The 15,831-nt window shown below is 40.7% G+C and overlaps 1 protein-coding gene across 1 annotated transcript in view; it reads left to right on the top strand.

The window, feature by feature from the left end:
• Positions 1–15,831, top strand: part of PLS1 (plastin 1) — a 151,512-nt gene that overhangs the window by 51,614 nt on the left and 84,067 nt on the right. Inside the window, exon 2 of the mRNA XM_023751456.1 lies at positions 9,504–9,607. Within this exon, the coding sequence (XP_023607224.1) occupies positions 9,538–9,607 (70 nt within the window). The 5' untranslated portion in view covers positions 9,504–9,537. The remainder of the gene's footprint in view (positions 1–9,503; positions 9,608–15,831) is intronic.

A 15,831-nucleotide genomic window follows, 5' to 3' on the forward strand; every position in this document is an offset into this window, starting at 1 on the left:
AACAACAAAAAGGAGAAAATTCAGTTGTGGAAGGTTTATCAGCTTTTGGAATGGACCCCTTTAGAATTTAAATAGAGAATAACTAGACAGCTTGTAATTTTGAACAGAGATATAGTGACATCTCATGAAATTATTGTAAGCTGTAAGTCCAAAAGAACAATAAGAGCACTAAATAGAGGTGACAGAGAAGCTTGTCATTTTTAATGTGTCCACTTAAAGTTTCTTTCAGGCTAATTTCTTTGAGAAGCTATAACTACATTAGATATCTGATTGTGTATAAAAATGCTATTATAAGAATAGATGGAGAGGTTTTTTTTTCAGCTATACTCAATATCTGACTGTACTTTTCTTGTTCCCTCTGTACTGTGGAAACACATTACAGTGACACACAGTGATTATAGGATGGCTCTTGCTGAGGTCTTGATCAGTGCAGAACAAACTGCTTTTTGGCAGTTGAACCAGCTTGCAGGGACGTGATGCTTGGGGATAAACCCAAGAACATATCTGACTTACAGGGTGGGCAAAAGTAGATCTACAGTTGTGAACACATGAAAGAGTTTATTCTTGTATTATTTATTAATTATTGTCTTATTTTCCATGCGAACAACTGTAAATCTACTTTTGCCCCACCCTGCCTATTTTTTCATTCTCACGGATTGGGTAAATTACTCTCTCCCACTCTACTTACAATGCTAGTAACTTCCTGATTTTAATGATTTGTTGTCTTTGAATGTTTATTTTTACAGATAGATTACCCTGCTTTGCCTCACACCAGAGAGACCTGCCATTTCTCATAATATAGTACTACTCAGTTTGTCATCTTTAGCTACAGATGAATTGAGAGAGAAATGGGAAAAATCTTTGTGGATAAAGGGAAAAGGGAAAAATGTGCAAAGAAGCCATAGGCCTGAAGATTGTTAGGCTAGGAATATAGTCTTCAACACTACTGATTGCTCTGAGGGCAACCATAAACTGACTGATTTTCCTGCTCCCTAGTCAGGCTGCAGTGAATGAGTGATGCCTGTACTTATGCAGGTGTTTAAGGTCTGCCACCCACTTTGGGTTCTTGGCATCACACAGGAAAGCATTAAAATACTAGCCAGCATAAAGTTTAAAGTGAAAGAGGGTTTATTACTGAAGGAGTGATACAGAAAGAGGGCTACTCCATAGGTAGAGCAGCCCCCTCCCTGAGGGAGTTACTCCCACCCTCATTTTTTGTTTTTCTTTTTTATTGAATTTATTGGGGTTACATTGGTTAATAAAATTGCATAGGTTTCAGGTGTATAATTCAATAATACATAATCTGTATATTTCATTGCGTATTCACCACCCCAAGTTAAGTCTCCTTTATCACCTGTACCCTTTTCTACCTCCCCAACCCCATTTTCCCTCTGCCCTTTGGTAGTCACCACAGTTGTTGTCTGTGTCTATGAGTTGTGTGTGTGTTTTGTTTTTGCTTAATCCCCTCATCTTCACCCAGTCCCCAAAGCCCTGCCCTCTGACAGCTGTCAGTCTGTTCTCTATGAATTTGTTGGGATATATATTTTTTAAAATTTATTTTATGTTTTTATTGATTATGTTAGAGAGAGCGGAAAGATAGAAACATTGATGAGAGAGAAACTTGATTGGCAGCCTCCTGTACACCCCCTCCTGGGGATTGAGTTCACAACCTGCACATATGCCCTGACCAGGAATTGAACTGGTGACCTCCTGGTTCATGGGTTGATGCTCAACCACTGAGCCACACCAGCCGGGCTGGGATATACTTTTTTATTGAGGATCATTTAATTGAGGGGCAGGGCATTCAATAAGGGAAGGAATATTCAGGATATTTCTGGGAAAGGGCTGGACACTGCTCAGAAGAGCACTGTGGACCATTTTGTGTCCTTAGGAAATATTATGGTGGGTTAGGTGTATCATTTAGTAAGCTAATGTATTACAATCTATACTAATAAAAGGGTAATATGCAAATTGGTCACAACGCCCTCACAGTCACGACCGGATATGCTAATTAGTTACAACCAGTATACAAATTGATCATCACTCCAAACACACAAGATGGCCACCCCCATGTGGCCACAAGATGGCCTGCAGGGGAGGGCAATTGTGTGCGCTCAGGCCAGCAGGGGAGGGCAGTTGGGGGTGACCAGGCCTGCAGGGGAGGGCAGTTGTGGGCGATCAGACCAGCAGGGAAGGGCAGTTGGGGGTGACCAGGCCTGCAGGGGAGGGCAGTTGGGGGCAACCAGGCTGGCAGGGGAAGGCAGTTGGGGGCGATCGGGCCGGCAGGGGAACAGTTAGGCATCGATCAGGCTGGCAGGGGAGTGGTTAGGGGGTGATCAGGCTGGCAGGCAGAAGCGGTTAGGGGCAATCAGACAGGCAGGCAGGCGAGCGGTTGGGAGCCAGCAGTCCTGGATTGTGAGAGGGATGTCTGACTGCCCGTTTAGGCCTGATCCCACAGGGGCGGACAGTCGGACAGCCCTCGAGGGTCCCAGATTGGAGAGGGTGTAGGCTGGGCTGAGGGACAGCCCCCCCCCCCCCCAGGGCACGAATTTCATGCACTGGGCCTCTAGTGAGCATATAATGAGGTTATTGCAAGGTGAAATTAGTTGCCATGTTGGATCAAGCTGGTCTTCTGCTGGTTTTAAGCCATATAACCTTTGGGGTTGATCTTATTATCTCCTTGACAGTTCCAATAGCCCTTATTGGTTACAGTTGTTTTGCCACATACCCTATCTCAGTACCATTGGAGGTATGACAAAACCATTACTGCACCTGTCTGGGTGGAGCTGAGGGCACAGAATGGGAAGTAAGCTTTACACTTCATCCCTCTCTGCCCAGACCACCTTTTTCTCATCACTTCTACTCTTGCAACTCTGTGTTTGGGTTTCAAAACTGAGGAGGCAGCTGTTTGGTGTTTGCCAGGGATAATGGGGAGAACTTTTGGGCAAGGGCCTTGTGAGAAGAGACCTTTTTTGCATTGTTGTTTTTGTTTGTTTCATTTTTGTGGGGTTTTTTTTGACATACTGATTTAATCATTTAACTATTCAGCAACTCCTTTTAAATTAAATTCTTTATTGTTGAAAGTATTACAGATGTCTCCATTTCCCCCCATCGACCTCTCCCGACCTGCTCCTCACACTCTTCCCCCGCCCCCCCTCCCCGCACAGCACAGGCCCTCACTTTCCTATTGTCTGTGAGCAACTCTTTTTTTTTTAATTTGTATTGAATTTATTGGGGTGACATTGGTTAATAAAGTATATAGGTTTCAGGTGTACAATTCAATAATACATCATCTGTATATTGTGTGTTCATCACTCCAAGTTAAGTCTCCTTCCATCACCATTTATCTTCTCTATACCTTCTTTTACCTCCCCTACCCTCTATCCAGCAGCTCTTAACTCTTCACACCCATTCATTTAGTTGGTGAAAAAAAAAGTGAAATAACTTTTAAATCTCTGTGTTTGGATGACCAGATCCCATATTCAAAGTAATGAAGGTCAGAGTTATGGTACTAGCACCTTTCATTTCAATATGATGTCTTTCTTTCCTTGGGAAAGTTACTTTTTCCCCCCAGTCCTTTAAATATAATCTTTTTTGTTTGTTTTGTCTGACTCCATTTCTGGACTCAAAATACTGGTTGACTTGCCATGCTTTTACACTGGTGTTCTGGCCTGGACTGTGCCCCTCTACACTGGTGTCTGGTCTGGCCTGCAGTTGCTTTAATATGAACAAGTTAGGCCACAACAGGAATTCTTCACATGCTAAATACTTTAACAAGAATTTTTGTTTCTGCTTTTTTGTGTTGTTTTTCCCCCCCAAAAAAAATCTTTGGTCTCTGTCTCTGTTATTTTTGTTTTCTCTTAAATGCATATGTCCTCACAAACCCACACCTTTGAGCCTTCCTTCTTACATTGCCATTTCATATACTGCAATTGCCTTGTGTTGATGTAAGAAATGTCCAAACCTGTAGAGAATTTTTACGAGTTCATTTGAGCCAAACTGACAATAATCGCTGGTAAGCAAAATTTCAATGGTTTGAGAAAATGCTCTGGAGAATGGCAATTTTGCATCTTATTTTACACATTAGAATCAGAGGAAGAGGCATAAGGGGGTTACATGAAATCTATAGGTGGTAGATTAGGGAGGTGGGGGAAAGCAAAGTGAGGGAAACTCTGCAAAGAACAAATAATGAAGTTAGAAAGGTTAATGAGAATAAAATAGCAAAATATGGCTAATACAAGAATAAATTAAAGTGAACTGAAAAATACCTAAGAGGCCAGGTATGGACAGAGGCGATCATGTCTAATGCGGTTGGGAAGAAGTTAAGGACACAAAGGGAGTGGTGTGTGGAAGTCCAAGTGGTTGAATTGAGAGAAGGGCGCAGAGAGCACATTATGTAGATAGTGTGGGAGTAATGAGATGGTTAATACTTGGGAATACTGAAGCAGAAAAAAATCCCCAACATCAAGATAACAGTATAAGGTTGACCCTTGCACAACTCAAGTTTAGGGACCTTGACCCCTCTCCAGTCAAAAATGTGCATGTAACTTTTTTGCAATACTTGTGCCTACCACAGTGGGGTAGCTATGAAATTAATACAGCAGTGCAGTATGTACTACAGTTAATTTTATGCAGCTATGATTTAATACTGCATCTTTGTGTTTGTTTACAGTTCTCTAGACTGTGAATGTGCATATGTTTTGATAAATTTTTAATATTTTTATGATATATTTGTATATATTTGATGGTAACATATTTTATGCATTCATGACATACCTAACTTTTTCTTAGTTTTTGATATTTCTAGGCTATGCAGTTCAACTGTGAAGTTTTTCAAACTATTGCATGTCTTAAAATTTTTTTCCAACATATTTATTGAAAACAGTCTGCATGTCGGTGGACCCATGCAGTTCAAAGGTCAACTGTATTTATATTTTCTTTGTTTTTGCAAGAGATTGCTAGCCTTCTTTTAAGAGGCCACAAGTGAGTCAGGCAGTTTGGAATAGTGTTACTTCATCCCAGATGTGTTAGACTGGCTTAACTCTGTGATGGTACCTACTTATGGTTTCTGAGATTGTGCAAGCACTTAGAAGATTATTTTATTTAAGAATAAAGTTAAGTTTTTATCAATTACCTTTTTAAAAAGTTTGGGGTTTGGCAAATCCAGGCTGTTGGCAATCAAAGTGACCACTTTTTAGGAAAATTTACCTTGTAGAGTGAATGAGAAACCTGAGCTTAATTTTTTTGTGTAGAAATATGCTTAGGAAAAATGTGAATTATATTGTTCCCATTTAATAGCTTGCTCTGTTCAAAGAGCAGTCCAGCTGGTATGTAGAGTAAGAGATTAACAAAGTCAATGGTATCCCAGTTTATATTTATACTAGAGGCCCAGTGCACAAATCGTGCACCAGTGGGGTCCCTCGGCCTGGCCTGCGGGATTGGGCAAAAACTGGGTCTCTGACATCCCCAGAGGGGTCCTGGATTGCGAGAGGGCACAGGCCAGGCTGAGGGACCCCACTGGTGCACGATCGGGGCCGGGGAAAGACGCAGGAGGTTGGCCAGCTGTGGGGAGGGACCGCAAGAGGGCTCCAGGGCGTGTCCGGCCTTCTCGCTCAGTCCCGATCAGCCAAACCCCAGCAGCAAGTTAACCTACCGGTCGGAGCTTTTACCCCCTAGTGGTCAGTGCACATCTTAGTGACTGGTTGACCAGTCGACTGTCTGTCCCCTGGTGGTCAGTGCACATCATAGCGAGTGGTTGAGCAGCCTTAGCATATGATTAGCATATTACGCTTTGATTGGTTGAATGGACGACCGGACACGTAGCATATTAGGCTTTTATTATATAGGATGACAGACTCAGTAGACATTTTAACTAAAGAAAGTCTGATAAAGAAAGAACAGGTTGATATGGAATATGCATGATTGCTTCTTGCAAAGTCAGCGATGCAGCTCCCTCTTGTTAATTGTGGTTGAAAAGTACATTGCTGGAGATATTATAAATAAAAAAAAATATTTTCAGGTTTTCTTTAAATAGAAAGAAAACTTCAATTAATTTATATTTCTTAGCTGCTTATTTCTTCACGTAGTGATTTATTCCTGTGACCTTGTGATCTTTAAACTTGTAATGGAAAGCAGAAAATAGGATGTAATAGGAAAAAAGGAGGGTTATGGTGAGAGATGAGAGAAGAGTTTTTGAAGAAGAGAGGAGTATATAGGACACTGGTGGCACTGCTGCTTTCCTCACCGGAGATACTGACATGCTCCAGAACCTCTGACCCTAGCCAGTTCTTCGGAGAAACACTATCAAGGCTTTTTTCCATAAAAATCAGAAATGAAGGAAATATCACATTTCTCCGAGTTCTTTAAAGCAACTTTATTTTGACTTTGATGCCTCATCCTGCTTGAGTGCTGTCAAATTTTTCTCAGGCACCTGCAATTTGCCTCTTAGCCTCTGTTATCCTGGGATCTTAAACAGAGCAAAGCATGGAGGAAGTTCTCCTATCCTCAGTTATCAATCCTGTCATCAAGTGGATTTCTCTCATAGAGGTTCTACTATACTTTGTCTGTGCCTTGTCTCTGCCACCCCTGGGGTAGCAGTCTCCTTGCTGTCATTAAGTGAGTTCCCTCCTTCCCCATTGTGATAATCTCTCCCTTCTCTTGGTCTCTCTCATTTGTGGCTTCCCAGAGGCCTCTTCTCCTGCTGCCCCGTTCCCAAGATATCCAGCCTAAGTAAGCCCTAAGAAGGTCTGTGCTTCTATCCAAACTCAGAAGGCCCACAGATTCCAGACTGGTTTTGCTTTCTGTGCTGCCAGAATTCCTAACATAAAAGATAGTTATTACTTTCATTGATTGGAGGTGGGGGTGGGGAGAGAATAAACATAATTTGATATTTCAATACATTATTCTTCCCAAATAATATTAACTATTTTGATTAAGATTGAGGTACTGAAAATAAATTTTCTCCTGTTCAAAACTGATTTTTTATCTTTATTTTATTTATTATTTTACTATCTGAGTTTACAATTTTTATATTATGAATAATTTAAAACAAAAAATACCAAAAAGTACAATAGCAATTTTAACTGATGTCCATATACTTAAGCTCAGATGGAACAGATGTTAAAATTTTGCCGTAATTGCTAAAAATCTGTCTTTTTAATAAAAGTAATAGATCTAGCTCTAACCCAAGCTGCACTCCTGGCCTCCCTCTCCATAGACAACCAGAGAGGACCCGAATAAATGAAATCAGATATCAAAGAGAGAATTGACAAGTGACACTATAGAAATACCAACAATTCTAAGAAAATACTTTGATCCCAGGCCCTGGTCAGGGCACATGCCGGTGGAAGCCAATCAACGTGTCTCTCTCACATCAATGTTTCCCTCTCTCACTCTGTCTCTTGTCCTCCTTTCCACTCTCTCTAAAAATCAATAGAAAAACATCTGCAGGTGAAGATTAAAAAACAAAATTCCACCTTGAGATATTTATCTTACAGAAATAAACATGGATATGTACAATTATTTACCTATTAGCATTTTCATTGCAACATTGTTTAGAACAAAATATTGGAAGCAATGAAATACCCTGAAACAAGAGATTTACCAAATATGTTATGATATAGTAATATGTGACCATTAAATATCCTATATACTAAAAGAGAAGCATGTAAATTGACTGTCCCTCCACTACGCTCACCAGCCAATCAGGAGTGAGTATGCAAATTAACCCGACAAAGCTGGCAGGTTAATTTGCATACACAGGCGCCAGGCGGAGAGCAGAGCAGGAGAGCTGGCAGCTTGGGGGGACGTGGCTCCCTTGGTCGCTCCCCTGAAGCTGCCAGGTGGAGAGCAGAGTGGGAGAGCCGGCAGAGAGTGGAGCGGCTTGGGGAACTTGGCTCCCTAAGCCACCAGACGGAGAGCAGAGAGGGAGAGCTGGTGGCTTGGAGGACTTGGCAGAGTGGGAGGCCATGGGACAGAGACAGAGCAGGAAGGGAAAACAAAGAGCACAGGGAGCACCAGGAATGCTGGGAATTGTAGTTCTGGTGGCAGACGGATCTCCTAGACCAGTGGTTCTTAACCTTGGCTGCATTTTAGAATCACCTGGGAATCTTTTAAAAATCTTAATTTCTGGGCCTCATCCTCCGGAAATTCTGTTTCTTTGTTACAAATGTTGTGGCCTCACCCCATAACAAAGAAACAGAATTTCCAGAGGATGAGGCCCAGAAATCAGGATTTCAAAAAGATTCCCAGGTGATTCTAATGTGCAGCCAAGGTTGAGAACCACTGTCCTAGACACTAGCAAAGCGAGCCTGGAGCAAGTTACTGTTGCGGTGGGGGATGGAGGGAAAGCAAAGGTGAGAGACATAAGTAAAATCAGAGTGTCTAGGAAAAATTAAAGGGAAGATATCCTAAAACTTCCAGGAAATCTCCACCAATGAAGCAAAGAAAAAAAAATGCCTCTATTATTCTGTGAGCAACAAACCAAACTGGGTTGGGGGTCTCAGACAATTCGCTCATATGATTGCAAAGACAGAAACTCCCGGATTGGAGATGGCTCCCCTGAGGGCTCCCAGATTGGAGAGGGTGCAGGTCGGGCTGAGGGACCCCCACACCCCCCAGTGCATGAATGTCGTGCACCGGGCCTCTAGTTGTATTGATAAATAACATGGAAACATACAACATACAACATTGATAAATAATATGGAAACATATTCATGCAAAAATATAATATACTAACATTTTTCACCCCTTAAAAAGGTATTCATGTACTTGAAAGTACAACAGATAGATATAGATAATAAAGTGATACCAGTTGATGTTTCTGGATAGTGGGATTATGGGTAATTTTAATTATGTTTTGGAAAGCAGCTGTGCTCACTACCACCAAAGCTATTTTCTGTTTGGGTCATATATTACCAATTACTTTCTACAATGACTACCACCTGTTTGTTTTTGTTACAACTCAGTTTTACTGGATTTTCCCCCTTTAGTTTGTATCACTTGCTCAGAGTAAGAAAGGACCTCCATATCTGGGAAAGACATCTCCCCTAGGGAAGGGAGAGTTGGTGGAAGTGGCCGCATTTTGTAAAGCTGACCATGAAAGCCACAGCTCCATCTCCAGATGTGCAGACTCCTCTTACTGTAAAATTCTATTTGTGGACACGGCTCATGTATTAAAATTTTACTTTCTGATCTCTTTCTTTATGTTTACAAATGTTACACTTCTCTCAAACTTGAAGTGCATATTTTACTGAAATAGTGGGGTAAAATGTAAATGAAAATGATGCGGGCTATTAAGAACTAGCACAGGGTGTGAAAAACAGGTATTTGTTACCCTGGGATCTATTTCTATTTCTTCCTTGTCAGCCAAACCTCTCACGTGATTCCTTTTAGATATTTTACTGCCTGTGGACTCTGTATTGCTTAGATAAATGTTTGTAAAAGGCTCTTTTTATAACATTGCTTTTTTATTTTTTATTTTCTTTCTTTTTTTTTTTTTTTAGGTATAAAGACCTGAGGGAAGTCTTTCCTGTCAAGATGGAAAATAGTACCACTACCATTTCTCGGGAGGAGCTGGAGGAACTACAAGAAGCATTTAATAAAATAGGTACGCTTGAGAAAAACTCCATGTGATGTTATTCTTCTGCTTGGTATCAGACTTCCAAGAATTGAACAATACCTTTTATTGCTTCTACCACCACCCATTTACCCGGAGATGTATTCCTTTTTTTTCTTTTCATCTAGGTTTCACTGGATTCTTTCTTTCTTTCTGAAAGATAAACTGAAACTAGGCTTGAATTTCTAGGACAATTGTACTTTCAATTCTTTGATCATTTCTTTGCAGAGAATAATCCAGGTTAATGAATGACAGTGTAATTGAATATGCTTAACATGATATCCTCATTACAAAGAAAAAATAGAGAAATACTTCCTTGTCTATAAACTGAACTTTGGCCTTTATGTGTTTTTCATTAACAATAACACTTTTTTACTTCATTTAGAATATTTAAAAATCTTAATATTCTTTTTAAAGGCCATAGGGCCTATTTTCCTGCTCCCTTATGCATAATTTAAAAATCTTAGTGTCATTTTTAAAGGTCATTGTGTCTTATTTTTCTTCTTTCACTTTTTAAAGCCATTCAATGTTTTGTCTTTATGATATTATCATTTGAACAGCTTTGTATTTTTCTCCCCTCCAAATTTCCTCATACTCTGTTTGATTGCGTTTCTTCTGCATTTTGCTCTTAGAAACCTGTGACAAACCAGGAGAATATAAATACCATATTTGGCTCTAATCTGTAAGCACATGCAAACTGAGCAGTCCGTAGACATGGGGATACTGACACCAGCACCCTTGCCCTTCTTCCGTAGGCCTTTGTTTAGTGCAGTCTACGGAAAGCAGTGAGGTGGTAGACCATGGAGGATAGAATAAGCAGTTTTGTGCCTATTCTTCTTACAAACCTAATGAATAATAATGAAAACTAATGCGGGTGAAATGCAATGTGGAATGAGTTTCAGAGACCAATACGAAGAGAAAAGATTTAAGATTAAAATGTAAAGCTCTTCAAAAATAAAAAGTAAAGTTCTCAGGAAGCTTATGACTTATAAATCATTGCTATGAATTCTACAAATCTCTGAACCCCTCCTCTTCTTCATGTATAGGTGGCTCCAGGATGACTCAAACCTTCAGAATACAGTCTGCACGGTGGCTGAATTAGGCTCATGGGGCATGCCTTAATCTTGGTCTTGTCTTTATTTTGGGCACCATATATTTGTCATTAGGGCATTGTATGAAGATGGTATGATTTCTATAACATCACTGTTAAAAATAACTTTTATAGGGTTTTGTAAGCAGTGCCTAGAGTCTTTTCAAGACAGAAATTAAGCAATTATTGGGATATTCTGCTTATTTTGAACATTAAAATAGAGGAAGTAATAAAAATGTATTGCTTGCCCGGACAGTGTGCCTCAGTGGTTGAGCGTCAACCTATGAACCAGGAGGTCAACATTCGATTCCCAGTCAGGGCACATGCCTGGGTAATTGAATATGCTTAATATGATATCCTCATTACAGAGAAAAAATAGAGAAACACTTCCTTGTCTATAAACTGAACTCTGGCCTTTATGTGTTTGTCATTAACAATAACACTTTTTGACTGGGAGGTCTTTCCCAGATATGGGGGTCCTTTCTTACCCCACGGTCTCTGGTAGTGGGTGTGCAGGAGACAGCTGATAAATGATTCTTTCTCATCATTGATGTTTCTATCTCTCTCTCCCTTTCTCATATATATATATATATTTAAAATGTATCTGTTTAGTTTGACATTTCTGTTATTTTATAGGTGCAGTTTGGTAGCTTGCATAAAAGTGCTACCTAGGTCTTAGTAAAATAAATGAATTAGTAATCAGTTTTCTTTGTTTAGCCTTTATGACTCATGGACATACAATCCTGTAGTACTTATTTAATGATATTTTGAATAAATAATTCATTGATGGAACAATTCTGACAGCAAGATAACTTGCTGTGTGAGAGAAGTGCTAACAGCAGCTGAGCATGTACTTGTTACTTCATTTACAAGGTAAATGGCTACTCATAAACTCAGTGATCCCTCTGCTTATTTGTTGTACCAACAAACTTTTCTCAGAGGTCATACAACCTAACTAGATGGGATATTTTGGGTTCTCTAGGGAGAAGTGGGAGATTAAAATATTTGTCTTATTTTTTAATTGTGGTAAGATAGACATAAAATTTATCATTTAGTGTACAGTTCAGTGGCATTAAGTACATTCACATTGTTATGCAGTCATCACCACCATCGATCTCTAGAATGTTTTCATCTTCCCATACTATCATTATACCCATTATATACTAACTCCCAGCCCCACCAGGTCTACTGCCATTCTACTGTCTGCCTCTATGAATCTGGCTACACTATAATAACCTAATATAAGTGCAGTCATAAAATATTTGTGTTTTTTTGTGACTGGCTTACTTCACTTAGCATATGTCTTCAAGGTGCATTTATGTCATATCATGTGTCAGAATTTCCTTAATGTTTTTCTTTGAGTGAGAGAGAGAGAAAGAGATACACCTCTTTGTTCCACTTATTTCTTCTTCATTGGTTGATTCTTGTACGTGCCCTGGCCAGGCATGAAATCTGTAACCTTGGTGTATGGGGACGATACTCTAACGAAGTATGCTACCCCGCCAGGGCTGAATTTCCTTACTTTTCAAGACTGAATAATATTCCATTGTATGTCTATACAATATGTTGTTTATCTGTTCATCAGTTGATGGCCACTTGAGATGTTTCTACCTTTTGGCTATTGCTACTCATGTTGCTATGAACATGGGTGTGCAAATATCTGTTCAAGTCTCTGTTTTCAGTATACTGAAAAATGGTATTAAATTGTATAGTTAAACATGGTATTACTGAATCATATGCTAATTTTATGTTGAGTTTTTTAAGGAACCACCATACTGCTTTACATGGTAGCTGCACTCTTTCATATTTCCACCAGCCATGCGCAAGGGTTCCAGTTTCTTCAAATCCTTGCCAACACTGTTATTTTCTGTTCTGTTTTGTTTTTAATAGTCATACTCATGAGTGTGTAGGGGTATCTCATGGTAAGTTTGATTTGCATTTCCATAATAATTAGTCATGCTGAGCATCTTTTCATGTGCTTATTGGCCATTTGTGTATCTTCTTTGGAGAAATGTCTAAGTTCTTTGCCCATATTTTTAATTTCAAGTTTTTTAAAATTACAGTTTATATTCATTATTATTTTGTATTAGTTTCAGTTATACAACATAGTGGTTAGACAATCATATACTTTACAAAGTGTTCCTCTGGATATTTCCAGTGCCCACCTGACATCACACATAGCTATTACAATATTATTGACGATATTCCCTGTGCTGTACTTGATTGTTTAAAAAATATTTATTGTTGAGAGTATTACAGATGTCCCCCTTTTTCCACCCCTTACCCACTCCATCCCAGACCTTCACCACCCTATTGTCTTTGTCCATAGGTAATGCATATCCTATATAATCCTATATAATAAAAAGCTAATATCCAAATCAACCAAATGGCAGAATGACAGTTGCTATGATGCACACTGACCACCAGGGGCCAGACGCTCAATGCAAGAGCTGCCCCCTGGTAGTCAGTGCGCTCCTACAGGCGGAGCACCTGAAGCCGGGCTCACGGCTGGTGAGCCCAGTGGTGGTGGCGGGAGCCTCTCCTGCCTCCATGGCCTTGCTAAGGATGTCCGACTAACGGCTTAGGCCCACTCCCGGGGGCAGGGGGGAGTGGGCCTAAGCCATTAGTCAGACATTCTCTGAGGGCTCCCAGACTGCCAGAGGGTGCAGCCCAGGCTGAGGGATCCCCCCCCCCCCCCCGCCCCGGTGCATGAATTTCGTGCACCAGGCCTCTAGTATGCATATAAGATCTTTGGTTAATCCCTTAGTTAATGTCTGTCCCTCCCAACCCCTTCCCTCTGAGATTCATCAGTCTGTTCCATTTTCCATGCCTCTGATTCTATTTTATTCACCAGTTTATTTTGTTCATTAGATTACTTGTTTGTTTCTTTTGATTTCTAGATGCAATTATTGATAGATATGCATTTATTGCCATTTTATTGTTCATATTTTTTTTTTATCTTTTTCTTTATCTTCTTCTTCTTTCTCTTCTTAAAGAATACCCTTCAACATTTCATGCAATACTGGTTTGGTGGTGATGAGCTCCTTTAGCTTTTTCTTGTCTGTGAAGCTCTTTATCTGACCTTCAATTCTAAATGATACTTTTGCTGGAAAAAGTAATCTTGGTTGTATTCCTTGATATTCATCACTTTGAATATTTCTTGCCACTCCCTTCTGGTCTACAAAGTTTCTGGTGAGGAATCAACTGGAAGTCGTATTGGTGCTCTCTTGTAGGTAACTAACTGCTTTACTTGTGCTGCTTTTAAGATTCTCTCTATGTGTTTTGCCCTTGGCATTTTAATTATGTTGTGTCTTAGTGTGGGCCCCTTTGGGTTCCTCTTGTTTGGGAGTCTCTGCACTTCCTGGACTTGTAAGTCTATTTCTTTCACCAGGTAGGGTAAGTTTTTTGTCATTATTTCTTCAAATAGGTTTTCAATACCTTGCTCTCTCTCTTCTCCTTCTGGCACCCCTTTAATGCAAATGTTGGTACCCTTGAAGTTGTCCCAGAGGCTCCTTATACTATCTTCATATTTTTGGATTAGGTGTTTTTTGTTTCCTCATATTCCAAATCATTGATATAATTCTCGGAATCCTTTACTCTATTGTTGAATTCCTGTAAATTATTCATTATTTCAGTTAGTGTATGCTTAATTTCTGACTAATCTTTTTTCATGTTTTTGACATTCTCACTAAGATCCTTGAAAGTCTTACTAAGTCCATTGAAGCTCTCATTAAGTCCCTTGAATCCCTCATTAAGATTCTTGAGCAACCTTATAATCATTGTTTTGAACTCTGTATCCAGTAATTTGCTTGCTTCCATTTCTTTCATTTGTGACATGTTTCTTTGTCTACACATTTTGGCTGCTTCCTTGTGTTTGTTTCTATGTATTAGGTAGACTTCTATGTCTCCTGGAATTGGTAGTGGCCTTGTGTTGTAGGTGTCCTACATGGCCCAGTAGCTCAGCCTGCCCAGTCACCTGAGCTGGGCACTCTAGGTGAGCCCCTTTGTGGGCTGTGTGCACAGTCTTATAGTATTTGAGCTTTGATTGCTGTTGGCGTTACTGGGAGGAATTGACCTCCAGGCAAATTGGCTGTGAGGACCAGTTGTGACTATTCTATGGAGCAGAACTTGTTGCAGTGGGGCTTTGGTGCTCACTGTTTGCCCTTTTATTGTGTAACTTGTGGATGTGTGGAGTAGTAATATGATATGGTCTGAAGCTGTCCACAAGGTGCACTGGCTCTGGGGCCTCCTGGGAGGTACAAAGTCAGCCACTGCCTAGGGCCATGCAGCAGGAGCTACAGAGAGTCTGCAGATGGCTGCTACTTTTATTGGGCTTGGAAGTGCCCAGGAAAGGCCCAGCTGTGAAGCAAGGCAGGCTGGTGCTAGTGCTAGGTCTTGAGCCTTTTATTGATAGGTATGGCACATGTTGACACCAGCTGCTGCTTGTTTGTGAGATTTTAGGAAAGTCTGAAGCCTGAGCCAAGATATGGCCATTCATATGGAAAAGCTGCTGCAAACAGCTTGGGTGGGCTGCAAATTGTATTGGCCAGGATCCCAAATAGTCACCAGGGAAGAGTGAACAGTGTGGGCCATGCTGATGGAAACTCAGATATGGCTGCCAGTCAGCTCTGCGAGTGGGGAGGCCCCAGCACAGGAACAGTGACCCCTGAGAGCACCCCTATCTGGGAGAAACCCCTCCTGAGTTCTTGCCCTGATGACAGATAATCCAGTTCCTCCCTGAATGTCCCAGGTTCCTTTTAAGTGGGCACCCCAATGTTGGAGCCTAGAGGGATTGAGTCCGAGTAAGTCTGTGTACCGGACTTTAAGAGGGAGTGCCTGGATCTCCAGCAGCCTCCGTGTCACTCAGCCATAATCCCCACTTGTTTTTACAGCCTGAAGTTACAGGGGCTTCTCTTACCAGCTCTGGACCCTGTGCTGAGGAGTCTGGTGTGGGGCTGGGACCTCTTGCTCCTCATAAGTGGCCTCCACAGCAGAGATATCCCTCCCGATTAAAAAAAAAAAAACACGCCACAAGCCTGTTGATGCTTCTGCTCCTCCTACCAGTCTCAATGTGCTTTCTTCTTTACTTCTCTAGTTGTAGGATTTCCATTCAGCCAAATTCAGG

The sequence above is a fragment of the Myotis lucifugus genome, unplaced genomic scaffold (genome assembly GCF_000147115.1).
Source record: "Myotis lucifugus unplaced genomic scaffold, Myoluc2.0 scaffold_21, whole genome shotgun sequence".
In the NCBI taxonomy this organism is placed as follows: Eukaryota; Metazoa; Chordata; class Mammalia; order Chiroptera; family Vespertilionidae; genus Myotis; species Myotis lucifugus.